The 20812-nt window shown below is 42.9% G+C and overlaps 1 protein-coding gene across 1 annotated transcript; it reads right to left on the bottom strand.

Moving 5' to 3' along the window:
• Nucleotides 1–8570: 8570 nt before the first annotated feature.
• On the bottom strand, nucleotides 8571–10594 carry LOC141987075 (uncharacterized). The gene is made up of 2 exons (XM_074952117.1): nucleotides 9996–10594; nucleotides 8571–9310 (listed from the first exon to the last, which is right to left on the bottom strand). The coding sequence occupies exons 1-2, from the start codon at nucleotides 10540–10542 to the stop codon at nucleotides 8904–8906; spliced, it is 954 nt and encodes a 317-aa protein (XP_074808218.1). The 5' UTR covers nucleotides 10543–10594; the 3' UTR covers nucleotides 8571–8903.
• Between the last annotated feature and the right edge of the window lie 10218 nt (nucleotides 10595–20812).

Raw genomic sequence — 20812 nt, forward strand, 5'->3', positions numbered from 1 at the left:
ACCTTGGTTAATGTGTGATTTTCTGAAGTTGTGCTTTTCTTGTTAGCTTAGCTTTTATGGTGGTTGTATTGACTGATGATTTATTGCACTGTTATTAAGCAACTAACCTTGAAGAATAAGATAATGGCTACCAAGAGGGGGTTTTTAAAATAAAAACTAAAAACTTCTGAAAGTGAGGCATCAAACAGAAGTGACAGATTGCCCTTTACACTTTGCCGAGCCATTCAGTTTTTGTATGCCATAAGAGGACACTATCTCTTACTCATCTCTACTTATATAGCCTCTGGTACAATGAAGGTTATATGTTAGATATTTTTGTCCTTTTTGCGCTTATTCTTTTCTTTACAATATAAATGTGCTCATCTGCACACGGCACGATCTCTCCCCTCAGCACAGATTTAATGTAATAGCAGGAACAGCGTTGTAATGGTACCACCCTCCTACTACTAAGAGAGCATTACTTTTCCAAGACAAGCGACAAACCGTTTCATAGTGCAGTGTGAAATACTGTCAGTTAAAATTAAACTGTCGTGGTCAAAATGAATTAACAAAATTCATTTGGGAATGCCGGTTCCAGTTCCACGCTCTGATTGTTTGCATCTGCAAGTAAGGCCGCCTCCTTCATTACTGACTTCCAATGGAAGAAGAATCCGAATTTAAACAAGCAGTCAGATCTGCCTGGCAGCCTCTTGCCCCTGTGTGCAGCTGCTGCATCAAAGTCATTGCATAGCTAGAAGTCGCTTGTGCCGGTGGTTTTCAAACTTTTTTTCTGGGGACCCAGTTGAAGCAAATTGTTGATGCCTATGACCCAACGGAGCTGGGGATGAGGGGTTTGGGGTGTGGGAGGGGCTCATGACTGGGGCAGAGGGTTGGGGTTCAGGATGGGGCCAGGAATGAGGGGTTCAAGCTGTGGAAGGCTCAGGGCTGGGGCAGGGGGGTTGGGATACGGGAGTGGGTCAGGGCTCTGGGTTGGGGGTGCAGGCTCTGGGGTGGGGCCAGGGATGAGGGGTTTGAGGTGCAGGAGGAGCTCTGGGTTTGGGGGGGGGCCCAGGGCTGGGGCAGGGGGGCTGGGTGCAGGAGGGGGTCAGGGCTCTGGGCTGGGGGTGCAGGCTCGGGTGGGGCCGGGGATGAGGGGTTTTGGGTGCAGGAAGTGGTTCCGAGTTTGGGGGATACTCGGCTGGGGCAGGGGATTGGGGCGCGGGGCTGGGGCACGGACTTACCTCCGGCGGTTCCTGGTCAGCGGCACAGCCAGGGTGCAGAGGCAGGCTTCCCTGGATGTGGACCATGCTGCACCCTGGAAGTGGCCAGCAGCAAGTGCGACTCCATGCGGCTCTTGCCCCCAGTTGGGAGTGCAGAGCTGGTGCTCAGGGTGGAGGCAGCGCATGGAGCCCAGTGGTCCCCCCTGCCTAGAACCCCCGGACCCACTGCTGGCTGCTTCTGGGGCGCAGCGCGGTGTCGGAACAGGTAGGCACAAGCCTGCCTTAGCTGGGCAGCACCGCCGATGGGACTCTTAATGTCCCTGTCAGCGGTGCAGACCAGAGCCGCTAGGGTCCCTGGGTGCTGAGCAAGGCGACCCAGTGCTTTACATGCCACGACCCAGTACTGGGTCACAACCCAAACTTTGAAAAACATTGGCTTATGCTATAGTAACTGTAACAATAGCTACGGGAGTCAGTGGGTGTTGGCCCCGGCTGTGTGAGGGGTATAACCTTTTATAATCCTGAAGCATATCATCTGTTAAAGGGCCAGGAGCAAAGAACACTCTCTTAAGAGCACAGGCTTTTTGGTAAACAAGTTAAACACCCATTTCATCATTTGCGTTTGCAGGCTGCTCTTCAACCCAAGCACACACATGGCTTTTGTTCCACTCCTTCAAAATCTGAGTGATTTACCTGCTACATGTTTCAACTTAGTTTTTTTGTGATTATTCTGCATTCCACACCAATGTCTATTTTGAAATTCACTTATTTCTAGAGTTGCCAGTTTTGGTTGGATGTATTCCTGGAGATTTAATCACATGACAATCTTTAATTAAAGATTAATCTTTAATTCCTGGAGACTCCCAGCCAATCCTGGAGGGTTGGCAACCCTGTTATTTCCAATGTCACACAAACCAATGTTGTAAAAACTTTCTTTGTAAAATGTATTGAATGACTCAAACAACTGTTTCTGTATTATAAGAGCTTTGCCATCTAGCTGTGTGTTCATGATGTCTTTTGCATTTGAATTTCTTTGCAATTTTTGGTGAGCGCAATACACTTTTGCAAAACAATTGCTTTTGTTGCATGTGTGATCCTGGCCCACTTATGTTAGACATCCTTGCATTGTTTTATGATTGCCCTTACATTTATTGCAAACAAATCTAGTCTCTGCCACTTGTTTTCCCTTGTATTCTGTTTTTCTGAATTTCTAAGTAGTGCTCTTCAGTTCTTTTACTGCTTTGCTTAGACTTTCATTTGGGAAGCATCATTTTTAATAGCTCTGCAAATACCCACTGTTTCAATGGCAAGTCCTTTTTCTCACAATCTTGATTTGACCTGGTTATCAATTATATTGCAAATAGTTGTTAGCTATTCAGTTTCCATTGACTTAGCAATGTAGGTCTGTTATATAACATTAATTGTCACAGTGTGGAGGATTTTACCCTCTTCAGTTTGTCCTTACTCCTTGCTTCCAGGAAAACTTGGAAACACTGCAATCACTGCCTCCACTTCTCTGCCAAGTTCCCTTCTGAACTGATATTTGGGTGGGTTCATTTGCTCCAAATTTCCTTCTGTGCAGGGTGGATTGATTTAAATCAGCGAGCAGGAAAGCTTGATTTAATTAATGGAATTGTGTTTTGCATTTGTGCTTTTAGATTATTTTCCTAAAGAAAGGTTGATTCTTATGGGTTGGTAACCATTAAACATGTTGATTTGCAACTAAATACACTTTACAGTAAAGGTGGTGCTTCTTCTCACATGAGAACGGCCATACTGGGTCAGACCAAAGGTCCATCTAGCCCAGTATCCTGTCTTCTGACAGTCAGTAATGCCAGGTGCCTCAGAGGGAATGAACAGAACAGGTAATCATCAAGTGATCCATCCCCTGTCTCTCATTCCCAGCTTCTGGCAAACAGAGGCTAGGGACACCATCCCTACCCATCCTGGCTAATGGCCATTGATGGACCTATCCTCCATGAACTTATCTAGTTCTTTTTGAACCCTGTTATATTCTTGGCCTTCACAACAACCTCTGGCAAAGAGTTCCACAGGTTGACTGTCCGTTGTGTGAAAAAATACTTCCTTTTGTTTGTTTTAAACCTGCTGCCCATTAATTTCATTTGGTGGCCCCTCGTTCTTGTGTTACGAGGAGTAAATAACACTTCCTTATCTACTTTCTCCATGCCAGTCATGATTTTATAGACCTCTACGATATCCCTCTTTGGTTGTCTCTTTTCCAAGCTGAAAAATCACAGTTTTATTAATCTTTCCTCAAATGGCAACTGTTCTATACCTCTAATCATTTTTGTTGCCTTTTTCTGAACCTTTTCCAGTTCCAATATATCTTTTTTTGAGATGGGGCGACCACATCTGCACTTTTTTTGTGGACTGTTATAAATTTACAACAAAATATCCAACCAATTAATTGTTTTTCAGTTTCAAGGCCCTTCCTCCTCTGCCCCACACAATTTGCTACTAGGTGGAAATCTTATAGATCAGTTCTCATCCCTAGAGTAATTTTGTATGGTTAAGTAAGAAAACAGATATGTTTATAAAAGAAATGCTAACAAACCGTTACCCACAGCAACCCAAACAGTGGCATCACATCTGCATCATCATTCAAATTTTTTGGAAGATTTTTTTCCTCCCCTATTTTATGATTAAAGATAAAAAGATGACATTTTTCTATTCTTCCTTTTTTGTAGCAACTGTCATTGCCACACTGTTTTTGTTGTTGCTATCATTTTATGTGTGCATTCAAATCTCCCACAATATGATTGGATACCTCCTTACAATCTCATTATTTCACCAGGTTTCAATTCACCTAGAGTTAATTATGCTGAGGTAAGTAAAAATAATGCTGTATACTGAACGCAAATCTGGCAAACTGATGAAGTAACTGCAGTATTATTTATTTTTGCTGATTTAAGCAAGATATTAAAATATCAAAAGTTCATAATGTGTCTAGTACTTAAGTGAACTACAGGTATCTCCTTGTGTATATGCATGAATATAATGAGGAGTCCGGTGGCACCTTAAAGACTAACAGATTTATTTGGGCATAAGCTTTCGTGCATAAAAACCCCACTTCTTCCGATGCAACAGATACAGACTAACATGGCTATCCATCTGATGCATGAATATCTGAATATTCTTGATAACCAGGAGGATATACTATATCTATGCACATTTAAGCAATTGTATATCTTAAATATCAATTTATTCAGATTCTTAATTTTCCATTTTTATTATGTTAGAAAATGGTGAAGGATACCTTTCTTATTTACTAGATGATGATTAATGTTTTATCTGTGATTTGTGTCAAGCTCTATTTGGATGGAAATTCAAATTCAAATAAAATGCACAAAATCATTTTACTTTATTTTTTAAATTAAACTACCTTAAAAGTGCTGGATACGAAGGAAAAAAGTTTATCTAAACGTGTTTTGCATTTGAAACTAACTGATATATTAAACAAAGGAAGCACTATCTGCAGTTAGTGACTTTAACTGATGATTTCTGGTCACCAGGTGCTTCAAAATTTTAGAACTAGTAGATCTCATCCTCTCAAATGTAGTTTTTATTCATAGATTGGAAGAGGAAAACAAGCTTTTCTGCTTTTTCAACTCTCAGTTGTTGTCTTAACTTTGAATGAATTAGTTGAATAAACTGAAATGAAGAAAATATTCTCTCTGCAGCTGCAGAAGAGGCTACTCCTGTCAACAGCTGGTTTAGAATTTAACAAACTCTAATTCTGGATCCTGAGCCAGTAACTTCTGCTAATTCAGTAGTTTGATTTTCTTTAAAACTTGGCAGGAAACACGTATCATTTAATATTTTTTGTATTTATTTTAAATTATTTTAACAGAGTGTAATAAGTTTAGGCCTTAACATAAGCTGTCAATTTCAAATTTAATTTTAAATAGGTTTATTTTTTAAATTAAATGTGTTTTATTTTTATTATTTTTTAAACAATGAATTTTATCCACCCTGCTTCTGGGTATAGTGTAATTACTGTAACAAATATTGGGATAAATCCACGCCAATTTACACTCTGTAGGATGTAGTTACCGGTTGATTTACACAGTAATGGGATCGATTGAGATGTTACATCAGCATGGAATTTGGTCCCAACTGTTTAAAAAGTTGTTAGAATTGGTTTAATTTATTGTCCATCATAGTTAAAACCGGGGTGTCAATAATAAGAATTTGTATGGAATTTTACACTCTTTATTTTTACTGCAATCAACGTTATTTTAGAGTATCATGATTTACTTTATCATATTAGTTATATGCTGCTAGATAATCTATTGCTGTTTGCAGTGTTGCTGTAGCTATGTTGGTCCCAGGATATTAGAGAGACCAAGTGGGTGAGGTAATATCTTTCATTGGACTAAATTGTGTAGATGAAAGACAGCCTGAAGAAGAGCTCAAAAGCTTGTCTCTTTCCCCAACAGAAGTTGATCCAATAAAAGATATTACCTCACCCACCTTGTCTTGGTAGATAATCTAGTAATTCAGTAATATTATTGCAGGAGGTAGTTAAGTCATTGGAAGAATACTTCTGTCAGCCTAGCTTTCTCTGCACCGGGAGCTAGGTCAGCTTAAGTATGTTGCTCAGAGAGTGGATTTTTCATATTGCTGAGTGACATAGTTGGGTTGACCTAACTTTTTAGTGCAGACTTAGTCTTAGTCTTTATTCTACTACTCAAAGGTTTAAGTAGCATATTAAAAACTTTCAGCCCATTGCTCCCCATGGGCACTGTTTAGCCCTATGGGTATGTCTTCCCTGCAGAGTTAACTCTGGTGATTGGCACCCGGGTCTCAGGAGTGAGCAGAAACACTGCAAAGCCATACCCGAGTTACTGTGTCCTCACTGGTGCTGCACTCACCCATGTATGGCACTAGGACTTCTGGAGCCATATCCGAAGGTTCTTTGTGATTCAGTAAACTGAGCTACTCAATGATGCTTTCCAGTGAATTGTGGGAGAACGTATCTGACCTTCTGGACAAGGATGGGAGGGCAATTGTGAAAAGGCAGTGGAGGAGGACTATCAGCACTCAAGTGATTTAGTCTGCATCCTCACTGCAAAGTGGGTGGGTTACCAATCTGAGTGAAAGCCTCTTTCAAGCTTTAGCCTACAGTCCCAGATAAGCCAGCTAGCCAGGGTTAAAAGCACCACTAAACTTAGGAGAGAGGGTTTGTGTGTGGATGGGAGGGAGATTGGGGCAACACCTGAATGAGAGCCTGAGTTAACTCTGCAGTGATGACATATGGTAATTCATGTGGATAGTCCCATTTAAGTTAATGGTGCTGAGTTTATGAGTAAGGATTGAAGGATCAGACCCTAAATGCATAGTTTTTATAAGATTGTATTTAATCTAGGGGAAACTATCTGTCAAAGACATTTTCAAAAGTCCCTATATGGTGGAGAGGCTACTGCAACCTTCTTGAAGTTGCACTAAATTATTTTAGTTACTAATTGTTTGGTACATAGTCCAAAACAATGTTAAGGTTTCCAACTAAGTGAATTAAAGCTTGAGGGCAGCAATTTGGTTTCTTTTTCTTTTAAGTCTTTGGAAACATAACATTGACTGGATTCCCCTTCTAATATCCATGACTGACAGCTTGTAACTTACTTTAGTGTTACTGCCGACAAAGATACCCTGCTAGCTATGGACTGGTGGGTAAAATATTACATTTCCCTCTTATATCCTAGCACTAACAGTCTATAGAGTTTTCCTCCATGTTTTTAGTGTTCTCTTACCCTTGTTTTTCTAGGTAACGGGATTACAATCTGCTCATATTGAAAATATTAACACCCTTCAAGGATAATACATAATTTTGCCTCAGGTCTTACAAATGTATTGACCTCAATGGTTACTAAGCAAATATCTACACTACCCATTTTTGTTGACAAAAGTGATGGCGACACCCAAAAGTCGACATAATAAAATCGGAATCTCATGTTTACACTTGCTCCTTCTTGCATCCACAGTGAGGGCACCATCATTGACAGTGTGAGCATTGCATTGTGGGTACCTATCCCACAGTCCAGCTTGACACCTTCTGTCGCTAGGTCTTGTAGGAAAGCAGAGAGGATTGCGGCACATCTTGGGACCTGGCTAAATGTCCTGTGATGCATTGCTTTATGTCCAAGCAGTCCATGGGCTTCCGGCTTTCTTTCGCATCATTTTTGCAACAGCTATTCTCTGCTCTGCACTCCGGCATCTTTGTGGGAAGGGATGGATTCTGCACTGCTCTCCTATGCACTGTTAACTGTCATGAAGACATAGTGGATGGCAATGCAGTTAATTGTCAAGTTCCTAACTGAAGGAGACTTGCAGATGCCCAACATTTTGAGTGATATGAATAGGAGCAACTTTAGATTGCTTTTGGCATTCACAGAGCAGCTGCATAGGATAGACCATTGCTTTGGGGCTTGGGAAACAAGCACTGAATAGTGGGATTGTATTGTCATGCAGGTGTGGGATGAAGATCAGTGGCTACAGAACTTTCAGATGCGGAAAGCCACCTTCCTGGAACTCTGTGCAGAGCTCGCCCCAGACTTGCAGTGCAAGGACACCAGAATGAGAGCTGCCCTCTCGGTAGAGAAGTGTGTGGCAATCGCTGTGTGGAAGCTGGGGGCTACTGATCAGTCACAAATCAATTTGGAGTGGGGAAGTCGACCGTTGGGGCTGCATTAATGCAAGTGTGCAGGGAAATTACAGATATGAAGGACCGTGATTCTGGGAAATGTGCGTGCAATAGTGGATGGCTTTGCAGAAATGGGGTTCCCTAATTGTGGAGGGGCGATAGATGATACACATATTCCAATTTTGGCATCAGACCACCTTGCAACAGAGTACATCAATCGGAAGGGGTACTTCTCCATGGTAATGCAGGTGCTTGTGGATCACTGAGGGCTTTTTACTGACATCAACGCGGGGTGGTCCGGGAAGGTGCATGACGCATGCATCTTCAGGAACGCTGGCCTGTACAGAAAGTTACGAGTGGAGACTTTCTTTCCAAACAAGAAGAGTATAGTGGGGGATGTTAAAATGTCCATTGTGATCCTGGGAGACCTGGCGTACCCCTTACATTCATGGCTCATGAAACCTTACACAGGACACCTGGACAGGAGTAAGGAGCAGTTCAACAGGTGGAGTAGGCTCCAGATGACAGCTGAATGTGCCTTTGGCAGATTAAAGGCACACTGGTGATGCCTTTATGGCAGGCTAGACCTTAATGAGGATAATATTCCCATGGTCATAGCCGCGTGCTGTACATTACATATAATCTCTGTGAGTGCTGACGCAGACCGCTTGGCCACTGATTTTGAACAGCCAGATACCAGGGCTGTCAGAGGAGCCCATAGGGGGGCAGTTCGAATCAGGGAGGCTTTGAGACAGCACTTTGACAATGAGCAGCAATAATGTATATCTCCGTCACAGGGGCTAGTTTTCCTAGGATGCAATGGTGTCATTTTTGGCCTTACATGCCTGTAAGAAAATGATGACAATGCCTGTGCATGTATTGGTAGTGCCTGCAATCTCAATTTGTAGAAAAAATATAAAGGGTGATTCACCATTAAAGAACACCTCGATTTTAGTGAACAAGAAAGAGCTCACATGAACGCCTGATGGGAAAGGAGGAACCAGGGAAGGACAGACCTTCACACCTGTGTGTAGGTCCAGCTATCACTGTAAGTTCTCTGCAGGGGTGGAGTGAAGGGGAAACCGAGAACTCCCACAAAGCGAATAGGAACGTGCAGGTGGAGTTGGATGGGGGCATGGAAAAGTGTTCTGAATGTGTTGCTGGGCCGGATGAGCATGGACCTGCTCAGTCTGCAGCTCTATTAAGGACAGCAGCATCTGCGTTTGCTCCTCCATTACTTTAATCATCCTCTCAGTTGCGTCTTTAACAAACGCTTGAATCTCTTTTCTCTCCTGCCATTTGGCTTCCCAGCACTCCTTATGTTCCCTTTTTTCTGCATTGGAACACTGCAGTACCTCCTGGAACATGTCTTCTTTGCTGTGTCTTGGGCGCTTTCTTATCTGGTGGAGATGCTCGGCAGGGGTGCATGGGATGCTCCTGAAGTCCACATCTGGGGAAGCACAGGGGACAATGCACAGAAGCAGGATTGTTAAATTCATGCACAGCATAGTAACATTTCAGTTAAATTCACCCTTTGCAACATTGTAATCACTGTCTCACTGACCCTAGCCAGGCACACATCTCTGTGAACAGCTAAAGCATGGTGAGTGTTGGTGGGAGAGGGGGGGTTGCTCCACAATGGGGAAAAGAGAGCACAGTGTCTGCAAGGCTCATGCAGCATTCTAAGGAATAAATTCTAAAATTCTCCCACACTTTTCCACAGGCAGGGGTCATTCTAGCAGACATCTCACGGCTAAGGGTAAGCAGGGAAGCGAGGGTACATCTACTCCATGCTTGTGGCTTCCACCCTGCTCCCTATGCTGCTCGCCTATGTGCCGCTTTGGTCCCCGCACAAGTGATTGCTGAATGGTGTGGGAAAGTTTCCTACCATGGGGGATGGAACAAAGCTTCTCTGCCATGCAACCTGCCGCAGAGGATTACTGAGTACCTCCAGGAAACTTTCCTGGAGATCTCTCTGGAGGATTCCTGGTGGGAGATTTTGGCTGCATCAACACCCTGTTCCGCTGTACTGATTAGCTACACAGGGAAATGTCCAGCTCACAGAAACACCACCAGACTCCCACATTTCTATACCCTGAACCCATCTCCGCACTACACAAACCACAGCCACTTGCCAGGCATCTCATCTCCTGCTTCTTGCTCCCCGGAGAGTGTCTGCTGCGACTGGCCAGACACTTCTGGAGTGGAGAACAGTTCCTGGCTGCCTGCCCCACTGGGCAACCCCACCGGGAGCTGCACATCCTCGTCTAACTCCACCTCTTCATCAGTAACTTCGTCTTCCGGGTTAGGTCCTCTCTTTGCTGCATCCATTCCCCCCAAAGTATCCACGGATCTCTTGGCAGTGGAGGTGGGGTCACCACTGAGGATAGTGTTCAGCTCCTTACAGAACTGGCAGGTCTTAGGTGAAGCACCAGAGCATCGGTTTGCCTCTGTCGCCTTATGGTACGTCTGCCTCAGCTCCTTTATCTTCGCTCTGCACTGCAGCGTGTCCTGATCATAGCCCTTTTTGCACAAGCCTCGAGAAATGTGCCTGTAGGTATCCCATTTCCTACGGCTCAAGCACAGCTGGGACTGCACAGCCTCTTCTCCCCATATACTGAGCAGATCCAACAGCTCCGCAGTGGTCCAAGCGGGATAGTGTTTGGTGTGATAACCTGCCATGGTAACCTGGGAAGATGCGAGGAGACCTCTCCACACGGAGCCAGCAGGAAATGGAATTTCAAAAATTCCCAGGGCTTCTAAGGGGAAGGGGTGGATGGTCATTTATCTGGCTGCAGGGCAGTGGAGTTCAAACCGCTGACCAGAGCAGTCATGATGGGCATTGTGGGACACCTCCTGGAGGCCAATAAAAGCGATGAAATCAAGCGTGGTGTCTACACTGACACTCTGTTGAAAAAAAAGTAGAGGAAAAAGACGTAAGTCGCTCATCGGGGTAGATGCATTTAGTCATCAATACTGGGCATTTTTCCCAACAAAAATTGCATCGCAGTGTGTACTCCCGCACTGTTTGGTCAACAAAAAGCAGTTTTGGGCGACAAAACTTGGTAATGTAGACCAGGCCTAATTTAGTATCCAAATTTTTCTTTCATCTTTCTAATTCTCATGTTGACTTTTATTAAGGAATGAGAAAAGCACACTATTCGTTGATTGCCAGTTAAATACTTATTTGAAATTGGTGATTAGGACCTGCATTGAAGGGATATCATCATACACTTTGAGAGACATGGTTCCTCTGATTCCTCTCCCAAGCACAGGACTATCTCTAACCCTTGTGTGGAGTGGGAGGTAGGGGGGATGGCTCTGTGTGTCCTCCTCCCTGCATACCTGCATAAGGACCAGAGATGGAGTGGCCCTGGTTGTGTCACACTGCAAGTTAATAGCAAGACTATACATCCAAAAAAGAAAAAGTTTGTGGGGTTTTTTTAAAGATACTTTATTTTAATGAGCTTTTGCAATGCTTTGAACAAAAGCAGCATTTTATATCTACAATGATGTGAGTCTTCACTCACTTCATCATTTCATCACATCACTTCATCACTCACATTCCCTCAGCTTGGTACTTTGTCTTCCATGCTAAAAACAGGTAAATTTTTCATCTCAGTAATTACCAAGATTGAGCTATCCCAAGGTAAATACCAGTGAGGACAAGTCACTTCAGATTTATCAGAAGGTAAACTGGCTGAGGTCATCTCTATATCCCCACCTGGGATTACGTTGGTGAGTTAATTTTGCAGTAAAACTGAAGTGCCTTGTCTTCACTGTTTTTTTAACCTCAGGATAGCTCCTGTGTGTTAGGTACCCTGAGGTAAAAGTTGTACATTTTTTAGCAGTGAAGACAAGCCTTGAGTATTTACATTGATTCCTTTGTTAGTAACTCATCTGAGAACTTCCCTTTCATATGTAGATCCGGGGGCATAACCCTTAAAGGAGGAAACTGAAACCCTGCATCCAAGCATCAGGGGAATTTGCTGGTGCACAGGAGCTGTAAGGATCATCCTCTCCAGGGTAGACACAAGAAACTCTGTATATGAGCCATAGTGTTAGCTTTATGCCCCTTTGCCTGCACAGGTGGCATTCAGGAATAGGAGGGGGTGTGATGACCAATGTAGCCTACACTCTATTCTTGCTAGTGCAGTAGCCCATAGGAGAGGGTGCAAGTTACAGCAACCCTCACACAGTCAATTATGGGCACATGCAAGTTTCATTTCTGATGTAAAAAGAAAAGGAGTACTTGTGGCACCTTAGAGACTAACAAATTTTTTTGAGCATAAGCCTGCTACTCTGAAACATTTCTGATGTAGTGATAGCAAGTTCTACCTAAACAAAATGTTTGTAATGGCACTTCTTTTTAAAACCATTTCCCTGCAATGTTCAGTAGCAGCATGTACACTGAGAATACTCTGTTGGGATTGGTAAAGCCCCAATCCTTCAAACACTTATACACATGCTTAACTTCACTATCACAAGCAGTCCCATTGATTTCAGTGGGACAATCCATGAAGTTAAGCATGTTTAAATGTTTGCAGGATCAGGACCTCATGTACATCCTAACCTTCTGCTGAAGAAAAGATGGACAGCTCAGCCCTACAGCAAGAAACAAGAACACAGAATTACTCCTTAGATACCGGAAACCATTATTTTTACAAATACTATTGCAGGTATATTAAACTTCTGTGATAAATGCAGCCAACATCACACTTCAAAATTCTTTATCAATTTTGATTTACAGCCAAAATGACAAACAGAATTAAGTGTCTAACCAGTGCTAAATATTCAGATATTTTCAGAGTTTTAATAAGTATTTATTTATCTATTTTAAGTACATGAAACAAAGATCTTTGTTTCTCAACATTATAATTTTTGTCTGACTTCTGTTTAGGAAGAGATAAAATAACAAAATTACCTTATTTTAAAATTGATCTTCTATGCCTTATGAAAGAGACCTATAGAACATAATAGAAAATGGTAACCTTGTATGCATTTTGTAAACTTAATAGAGAAGAGACTCCCTGATTTTATATGAATTCGTATAGGGGATATAATTGTCATATTGTATAGGTTGAAAGAGTAATTTCTGTAGACCCCTATTGGTTTCATTCTTATAAAATTCCAAGGGGCTCTCACATATTTTCTTATAATTACTGATGTCAATAGGGAAACATTTTAAAGAGCTATGATCCAGTTCTGCAAACACTTAACTTTAAGCCTGTGAATAGTCCCATTGACTACAGTGGGACTATCTGAAGCATTGAAAGGTAAGCTCTGCTTAATTGTTTGCAGGATTGAGGTTTTAAAACAGTTTTAGAACCTTTAAAACTGTTAAACTGGGGGATGATATCTTCCTTTCTCCACCCATAGTGCCAAATCAGAGACTATGTATTTATAACTCTTCTAATCTGAAATAGTCCTTCTATAATTTTCTTCCTAATGGTGGTTTTACACTTAGTGTATTAAAACAAATTTTAAAAAGATGAAAATAAGTCCAAAAGCCCACCAAGATTCTTTGCTTAATTAAATTTCCTCCTGTCTCATGAGTCACTGTGAATAATTGCTAAATTGTTTACCAAAGATGTATATAGAAGATAAAAAGCCTATGGCTCACATACTCAGTCCTGGGTCACTTAGAGTTTTATTCAGTTTCTTTTAAATGTAACACACTCCTCCTGGTTAAGTTTAAAAGAAAAAGAAAAAAAAAGAGGAAGTCCAGAAATAATGGAAGGTTTCTCTTTGTAATGCACATGCATAGTTGCAGGGAACAGGGAAAGAAGCTTTGATGCCCTCTTCTTGGAATTGTTTTAACATTTATCTCATGTCTCCTTATCTGATTGTGAAGGCTCAGGTCAGGGAGAATTAAAATTTTCCCATATTCAAGAAACAATTCTCTGTTGTTGCTAGCTTTCTTTCAGATTCTTTTCTTCTCTTTGAGGACAGTTGCAGACAGTGCACCAGAATTACATTCACTCTGTTAGATTCCTTGAGAGGACTTTGTAGCCTGGCCCCAACATAACAGTTAATTTTTGTCTTGTAATTTGAACAATGCACTCCAGCACAGTAGGCTTTAGCAATACAAGCGCTTCCACAATTTTAAAGCTCCTTGACCTTACCTACTTTTCAAGCTGTTCCATGTGTCAGTGACTAGATTAGTTGCAACAAGTATTTTCGTATAATTCTCTGGTTCCTGAGCAGCTTTCATTCCCTGATTGTTTGGATTTTTCTCAGTCTGCTTTTCACTGCCAGTGATCCATTTGCCCAGTTTTTATAAGTTGCAATATACATTTTAAATTGTTTTCTTTTAACGGAGCAGGGAGAATGTCAGCTGTGGGTTAATTATTGCGTAGCATTCCCTCAGAACGGTGCTCTTCTAGTTGCACTTACTGTTAATACAAGCCCAGTTACCTGTCTGGGTATTTCTGCAGTTGATATTCTCTTAGATTATAAACACTTTAGAGCATTATTCATACGCAGGGCCCTACCAAATTCACGGCCATGAAAAACGTGTCACGGACCACGAAATCTGGTCTTCCACCGGTGAAATCTGGTCTTTTGTGTGCTTTTACCCCATACTATACAGATTTCACCGGGGAGACCAGCGTTTCTCAAATTGGGGGGGTCCTGCCCCAACAGGGAGTTGCTGGCGGGGGGCGGGTGTGTCGCAAGATTATTTTAAGGAGGTTGCGCGCTTGCCTTCAGAGCTGGGTGACCAGAGAGCGGTGGCTGTTGGCCGGGTGCCCACTTCTGAAGGCGGCACCCCACAAGCAGCCGCGCAGAAGTAAGGGTGGCAACACCATGCCATGCCACCTTTACTTCTGCGCTGCTGCTGGCGGCGGCTCGGCCTTCACAGCAGCAGCTGCTGCTCTCCAGCCACCCAGCTTTGATGCCAGCACTGCCACCAGCAGCACTGCAGAAGTAAAGGTAGCAGTACAACCCGCCCCTACAATAACCTTGCGACCCCCCTCCACCCGCAACTCCTTTTTGGGTCAGGACCCCTGCAGTTACAACACATTGAAATTTCACATTTAAATATTTGAAATCATGAAATTTATGGTTTTTAAAATCCTAGGAGTGTGAAATTCACCAAAATGGATCGTGAATTTGTGTACACATATGTTCAACACCTGGCACAACTGGGTCCCAGTCCTGAATTAGGGTTTCTAGGCACTATTGCAATGCAAAATGATTATATGGTTTAATTAGCTTTAAAGTAATCCATCTTTTCGTGCTTGTTTTATTCTCTTGTCTTGCACGGTCATATTTTTATTTTACCATCCTGTTAGTACAATCAAAGCACCTGCTGTCTCAAATGTAGCTTTTAGTGATTTATTTTAGCTTATGTAATTGCATCTGTTTTATGCTCATCTGAACCTAGGGTCTGATCCAACGCCTAATGAAGTTTGTGGGAGTCTTTCCATTGTCTTCTATGGGGTTTGGTTCAAGCCCATTAAGATGCTGCTTCATTCCAACAACTGTAGCTTCTACACAAGACTCTTTCTCTCTTACCTCATAATCAAGTTTTGCTAATATAGAAGCTTTAATTGTCTTACTGTCACTGGAAGTGATCTGGTGGTGGGGTCCCATCCCAGCTGGTAACTGTCTTCAGTAACTTGGGTTTCAGATGCATTCAGATTATCTAAGAGGAGCACTCTTCAGTATTTTCCAGTCTTACAGGCAAGACATGAGCCAAATGACCAGTTAAGTGTAACGTTCTTTATACTCTGCAGAATTAGTTGTATTATTCTGGAAAGTATCTAAACTGCCTACTGCCCTACCTTTTCCAGCTGGAATTGTGATTTGTCCATAGCACCCTCTAAACCAAAAGTCACAGACCTATCGGTGTGGACCCACCATGGCCCCAGTCCTACTCAGCAGTGTTAGGTGGATTTATGTCCTCTGTCACTCTGGAGTGACTGCTGTCAAGGTCATCTATTTTCTCTGTCTCAGCAACAGTTGGCTACATCTCAGGTGACAGCTGTGATTAGTATTGTGTAATTAAAAGGTGGAATAGCAAGTATCCCAAGAGGCATCAACAGAACAAGCAAGGGTCAGGCACAAAGAATTCTGAATTATAAAGTTATTTCTCTAGTCAGAGAATATTTTTCATTACTGAAAAGCACTTTGCCTTTTCCCTGCCATTTTTAAACATTCTATCCTCATGCTAGAGCTGTTAAAAACAACTTTGAAAAAAACTGTTTTGACAGAAAGTATCTTTTTCCACTCATCATATCCAAAAATGTACTAGCCTTTCAAAAAATGATTCACCTTAAGACAGAGAGAGTCCTGTAAAGTTTCATTCTGGTATATATCAGTATCAGAAAATTATGAGTGACTGAAAATATGGCTTTAGGATGGAAACTGAATTAACCTTAACTAGAACTGTTGCTGGCATTCAGGCTGTTATGACAGTAGTTCCATGCAGCACTTTATCTATTCAATGCACTTGTACAAACATTAATTGATTTTAAAAGGCCAATAATATACACTAGTAAAAACTTCACAGCAAGTTCTGACACAGCCTGAACACTCTCATACTATACATGACGTTGCATTTCCTTATTATTGTAGCTTTCCAGGGGATTCCTCCCATCCCAGGGACCACTTGAGTTCAGTGTCTGCTTAGAACCAGATCTGACTAAGGGCGTAAGAGCCTTCCCAAAAGTTGGGGAGCGGGGGCTGGAAAGGGTGGGGGTGGGACCGAAGCCGAAAACAGCCGCCTGCCTATGTTGTCCCCCCTGGCCCAGGGGAGGTAAAGGTGGAGGGTCCACGCCAGCTCCCCACAGCTGCCCACTCAGCTCTCCCTGACCCGGCTCCAGCCAGGTGTGGGGGGATCTCGGAGCCGCAGCCTGGCCATGGTAAGAGCTGCGCGGGCAGCTATGGGGAGCCATGATGGACCCTCCACCTGCCCGTGGTGCAGGGGGCCTGAGGAGAGCAGCCCGTGTGCCTGCCCCCTGGGCCTCCCACCCAGGGCAGGTGGAGGGTCCCCACAGCTGCCCACATGGCTCTTATCATGGCCAGCCTGCAGCTCTGAGGTCTCCCCAGCCAGAGTTGGGTCAGGAAGAGCCGCATGGGCTGGGGGCTGTTCTCAGCACCTCCCCCACCCCCCACTGTCCCCATATCTACTCTAGAGACACCATCAGAGGACCCAGCCACACCATCAGGGGCTCATTCATCTGCACATCTACCAATGTGATATATGCCATCATGTGCCAGCAATGCCCCTCTGCCATGTACATTGGCCAAACTGGGCAGTCTCTACATAAAAGAATAAATGGTCACAAATCAGTCATCAGGAATGGTAACATACAAAAGCCAGTAGGAGAACACTTGAATCTCCCTGGATATTCAATAACAGATTGAAAAGTAGCCATCCTTCACCAAAAAAACTTCAAAAACAGACTTCAAAGAGACACTGCAGACTACAATTCATTTGAAAACTTAACACCATTAATTTGGGCTTGAATAGGGACTGGGAGTCGCTGGCTCACTACAAAAGCAATTTTCCCTTTCTTGGTATTGACACCTCCTCATCACTTATTGGGAGTGGACCACATCCACCCTGACTGAATTGGCCTTGTCAGCACTGGTTCTCCACTTGTAAGGCAACTCCCTTCTCTTCATGTGCCAATATATTTATGCCTGTATCTGTAATTTTCACTCCATGCATCTGAAGAAGTGGGGTTTTTACCCACAAAAGCTTATGACCAAATAAATCTGTTAGTCTTCAAGGTGCCACCAGACTCCTCGTTGTTTTTGTCCATTATGGTTAGGGGCGGGGGCTAATTCCCACCCAAACCTACTCCTGGGAGATGTTGACTCTTTTTATCCATACCCGAACCTACAGCCCTTGGGGGTGGGGGAGAGGAGGAGGAGAGGGTCTCTGTTAGAGCCTCTCCCTTCCTCCATCCTTCTGCTGTTGGGGGTGGTGGAAATATTTATTTTCTTGGCTTGTCTGCCATTTGCACAGCCACTTCCCGTTACTCATAGATTCCAAGGTCAAAAAGGACCATCATGATCATCTAGTCTGACCTCCTGCACAATGCAGGCCACAGAACCTCACCCACCCACTCCTGAAATAGACCCCTAACCTCTGACTGAGTTACTAAAGTCCTCAAATCATGGCTTAAAGACTTGACGTTACGGAGAATTCACCATTTACACTCGTTTCAACTTGCAAATGACCCATGCTGCAGAGAAAGGTGAAAAACCTCCAGGGACTCTGCCAATCTAACCTGGGGGAAAATTCCTTCCTGGCCCCAAATATGGCAATCAGTGATACCCTGAGCATGTGGGCAAGACCCACTAGGCAGATACCTGGGAAAGAATTATCTGTAGTAACTCAGAGCCTCCCTGTCTAGTGTCCTGGCTCCAGCCATTGGGGATTTTTGCTACTGGCAGTCACTGATGGGCCACATGCCATTGTAGGCAGTCCCATCTTACCATCCCCCCCATAAACTTATCAAGCTCAGTCTTGAAGCCAGTTAGGTTTTTTGCCCCCACTGCTCCCCGTGGAAGGCTATTCCAGAACTTCACTCCTCTGATGATTAGAAACCTTTGTCTAATTTCAAGCCTAAACTTATTGATGGCCAGTTTATATTACTTTGTTCTAGGGTCCACATTGGCGCTTAACTTAAATAACTACTCCCCCTCTCTAGTATTTATCCCTCTGATATATTTATAGAGAGCAATCCTGTCAGCCTCTTTTTGGTTAGACTAAACAAGCCAAGCTCTCTGAATCTCCACTCATAAGGTAGGTTTTCCATTTCTCAGATCATCCTTGTAGCTCTTCTCTGCACCTGTTCCAGTTTGAATTCATCTTTCTTAAAAATGCAAGACCAGAACTGCACACGGTCTCACCAGTGCCTTGTATAATGGTACTAACCCTGCCCCGTCTCTACTGGAAATACCTCTCTTGATGTACCCTAGTAGTGCATTAGCTTTTCACGGCCACATCACATAGACTGCTCATAGTTATCCTCTGATCAACCAATATATCCAGGTCTTTCCTCTGTTGCTTCCAACTGATAAGTTCCCAGTTTATAGCAAAAATTCTTGTTAGTCTCTAAACGCATGACCTTGCTCTTTGCACTATTAAATTTCAGCCCATTTCTATTACTCCAGTTTACAAGGTCATCCAAATCGTCTTGTATAATATTCCAGTTCTCCTCCGTATGACAATACTCCCAAATTTGTGTCATCTGCAAATTTTATTAGCACACCCATGCTTTTTGTGCCAAGATCAGTAATAAAACTGTTAAATAAGATTGGTCCCAAAACTGATCCCTGAGGAACTCCACTAGTAACCTCCCTCCAGCCTGACAGTTGACCTTTCAGTAAGAGCCGTTGTAGTCTCCCCTTTAACCAGTTCCTTATCCACTTTTCAATTCTCATATTAATCCCCATCTTCTCTAATTTAACTAATAATTTCCCATGTGGAACTGTATCAAATGCCTTACTGTAATCCAGATAGATTAGATCTACTGCATTTCTTTTGTCTAAAAAATCAGTTATCTTCTCAAAGAAGGAGACAACATTGGTCTACCTTTTGTAAAACCATGTTGTATTTTATCTCAGTTACTGTTCACCTCTATGCCCTTAACTACTTTCTCTTTCAAAATTTGTTCCAAGACCTTACACACAATTGAGGTCAAACTAACACGCCTGTAGTTTCCTGGATCACTTTTTTCACCCCTTTCTTAAAAATAGGACCAATGTTAGCAATTCTACAGTCATAAAAGGTATAACACCCAAGTTTACAGATTCATTAAAAATCCTTGCTACCGGGCTTGCAATTTCATGTGCCAGTTCCTTTAATATTCTTGGATGGAGATTATCCTGGCCCCCAGTTTAGTCCCATTAAACTGTTAAAATTGATTTCCATCTCGGATGTGGTAATTTCTACCTCCGTATCCTCATTGCCATTAGCCACCCTGCAACTACCCTTAAGCTCTTCCTTAGCCTCATTAGAAACTGAGGCAAAGTATTTATTTAGGTGTTGGACAGGGCCATGCCTAGATAATCTTTAATCTCCACCCCATCTTCAGTGCTTAGTGGTCCAACTTCTTCTTTCCATGTTTTCTTCTTATTTATATGGCTACAAAACTTTTGACTACTGATTTTAATTCCCTTTGCAAGGGAATTAAACTCTACTTGGCTTTTGGTAGCTCTCACTTCAACCCTACGCTTTCTGACCTCCAAGAGGTAGCTTTCCTTGCTGATCTCCTCCCACCTTCCATTCCTTATAGGGCTTCCGCTTTCTCTTAGTCACCTGTTTGAGATGCTTGCTCATCTAGCTTGGTCTGCAACCCTTCCCTACAAATTTGTTCCCCGTGCTTGGGATGCAGGCTTCAGACAGCTTCTGCAACTTTCTTGAACAGCACATAACTACTCTCTGGGAATGGTACAGGTATCAACAGTTCACAATCAAGCTGGAAGGGGCATATCAAGTGGGGCCCCGCAGGGATCAGTTCTGGGTCCGGTTCTGTTCAATATCTTCATCAATGATTTAGATAGTGGCATAGAGAGTACACTTATAAAATTTGTGGATGATACCAAGCTGGGAGGGGTTGCAAGTGCTTGGAGCATAAAATTAAAATTCAAAATTATCTGGACAAACTGAAGAATTGGTCTGGAGTAAATGGGATGAAATTCAATTGGGACAAATGCAAAGTACTCCACTTAAGAAGGAACAATCAGTTGCATGCATACAAAATGTGAAATGACTACCTAGGAAAGAGTACTTTGGAAAGGGATTTTGGGGGGCGGTCATAGTGGATCACAAGCTGAATATGAGTCAACAGGGTAACACTGTTGTAAAAAAAAGCAAACATCATTCTGGGATGTATTAGCAGGGTGTTGTAAGCAAGACGCCTGAAGTAATTCTTCCACTGTACTCTGCACTGATTAGGCCTCAACTGGAGTATGTGGACAAATTGGAGAA

This window comes from Natator depressus, chromosome 5, assembly GCF_965152275.1.
Source record: "Natator depressus isolate rNatDep1 chromosome 5, rNatDep2.hap1, whole genome shotgun sequence".
NCBI classification, from domain to species: Eukaryota; Metazoa; Chordata; order Testudines; family Cheloniidae; genus Natator; species Natator depressus.

Bases quoted from the DNA above. Each gene is read 5' to 3' on its own strand.
- LOC141987075 (XM_074952117.1), bottom strand. From the start codon at position 10,542: ATGGCAGGTTATCACACCAAACACTATCCCGCTTGGACCACTGCGGAG. The intron at 9,311-9,995 runs GCAAGTGGCTGT...GTGCTTCCCCAG, and splicing joins AGCAGGAGATGAGATGCCTG to ATGTGGACTTCAGGAGCATC.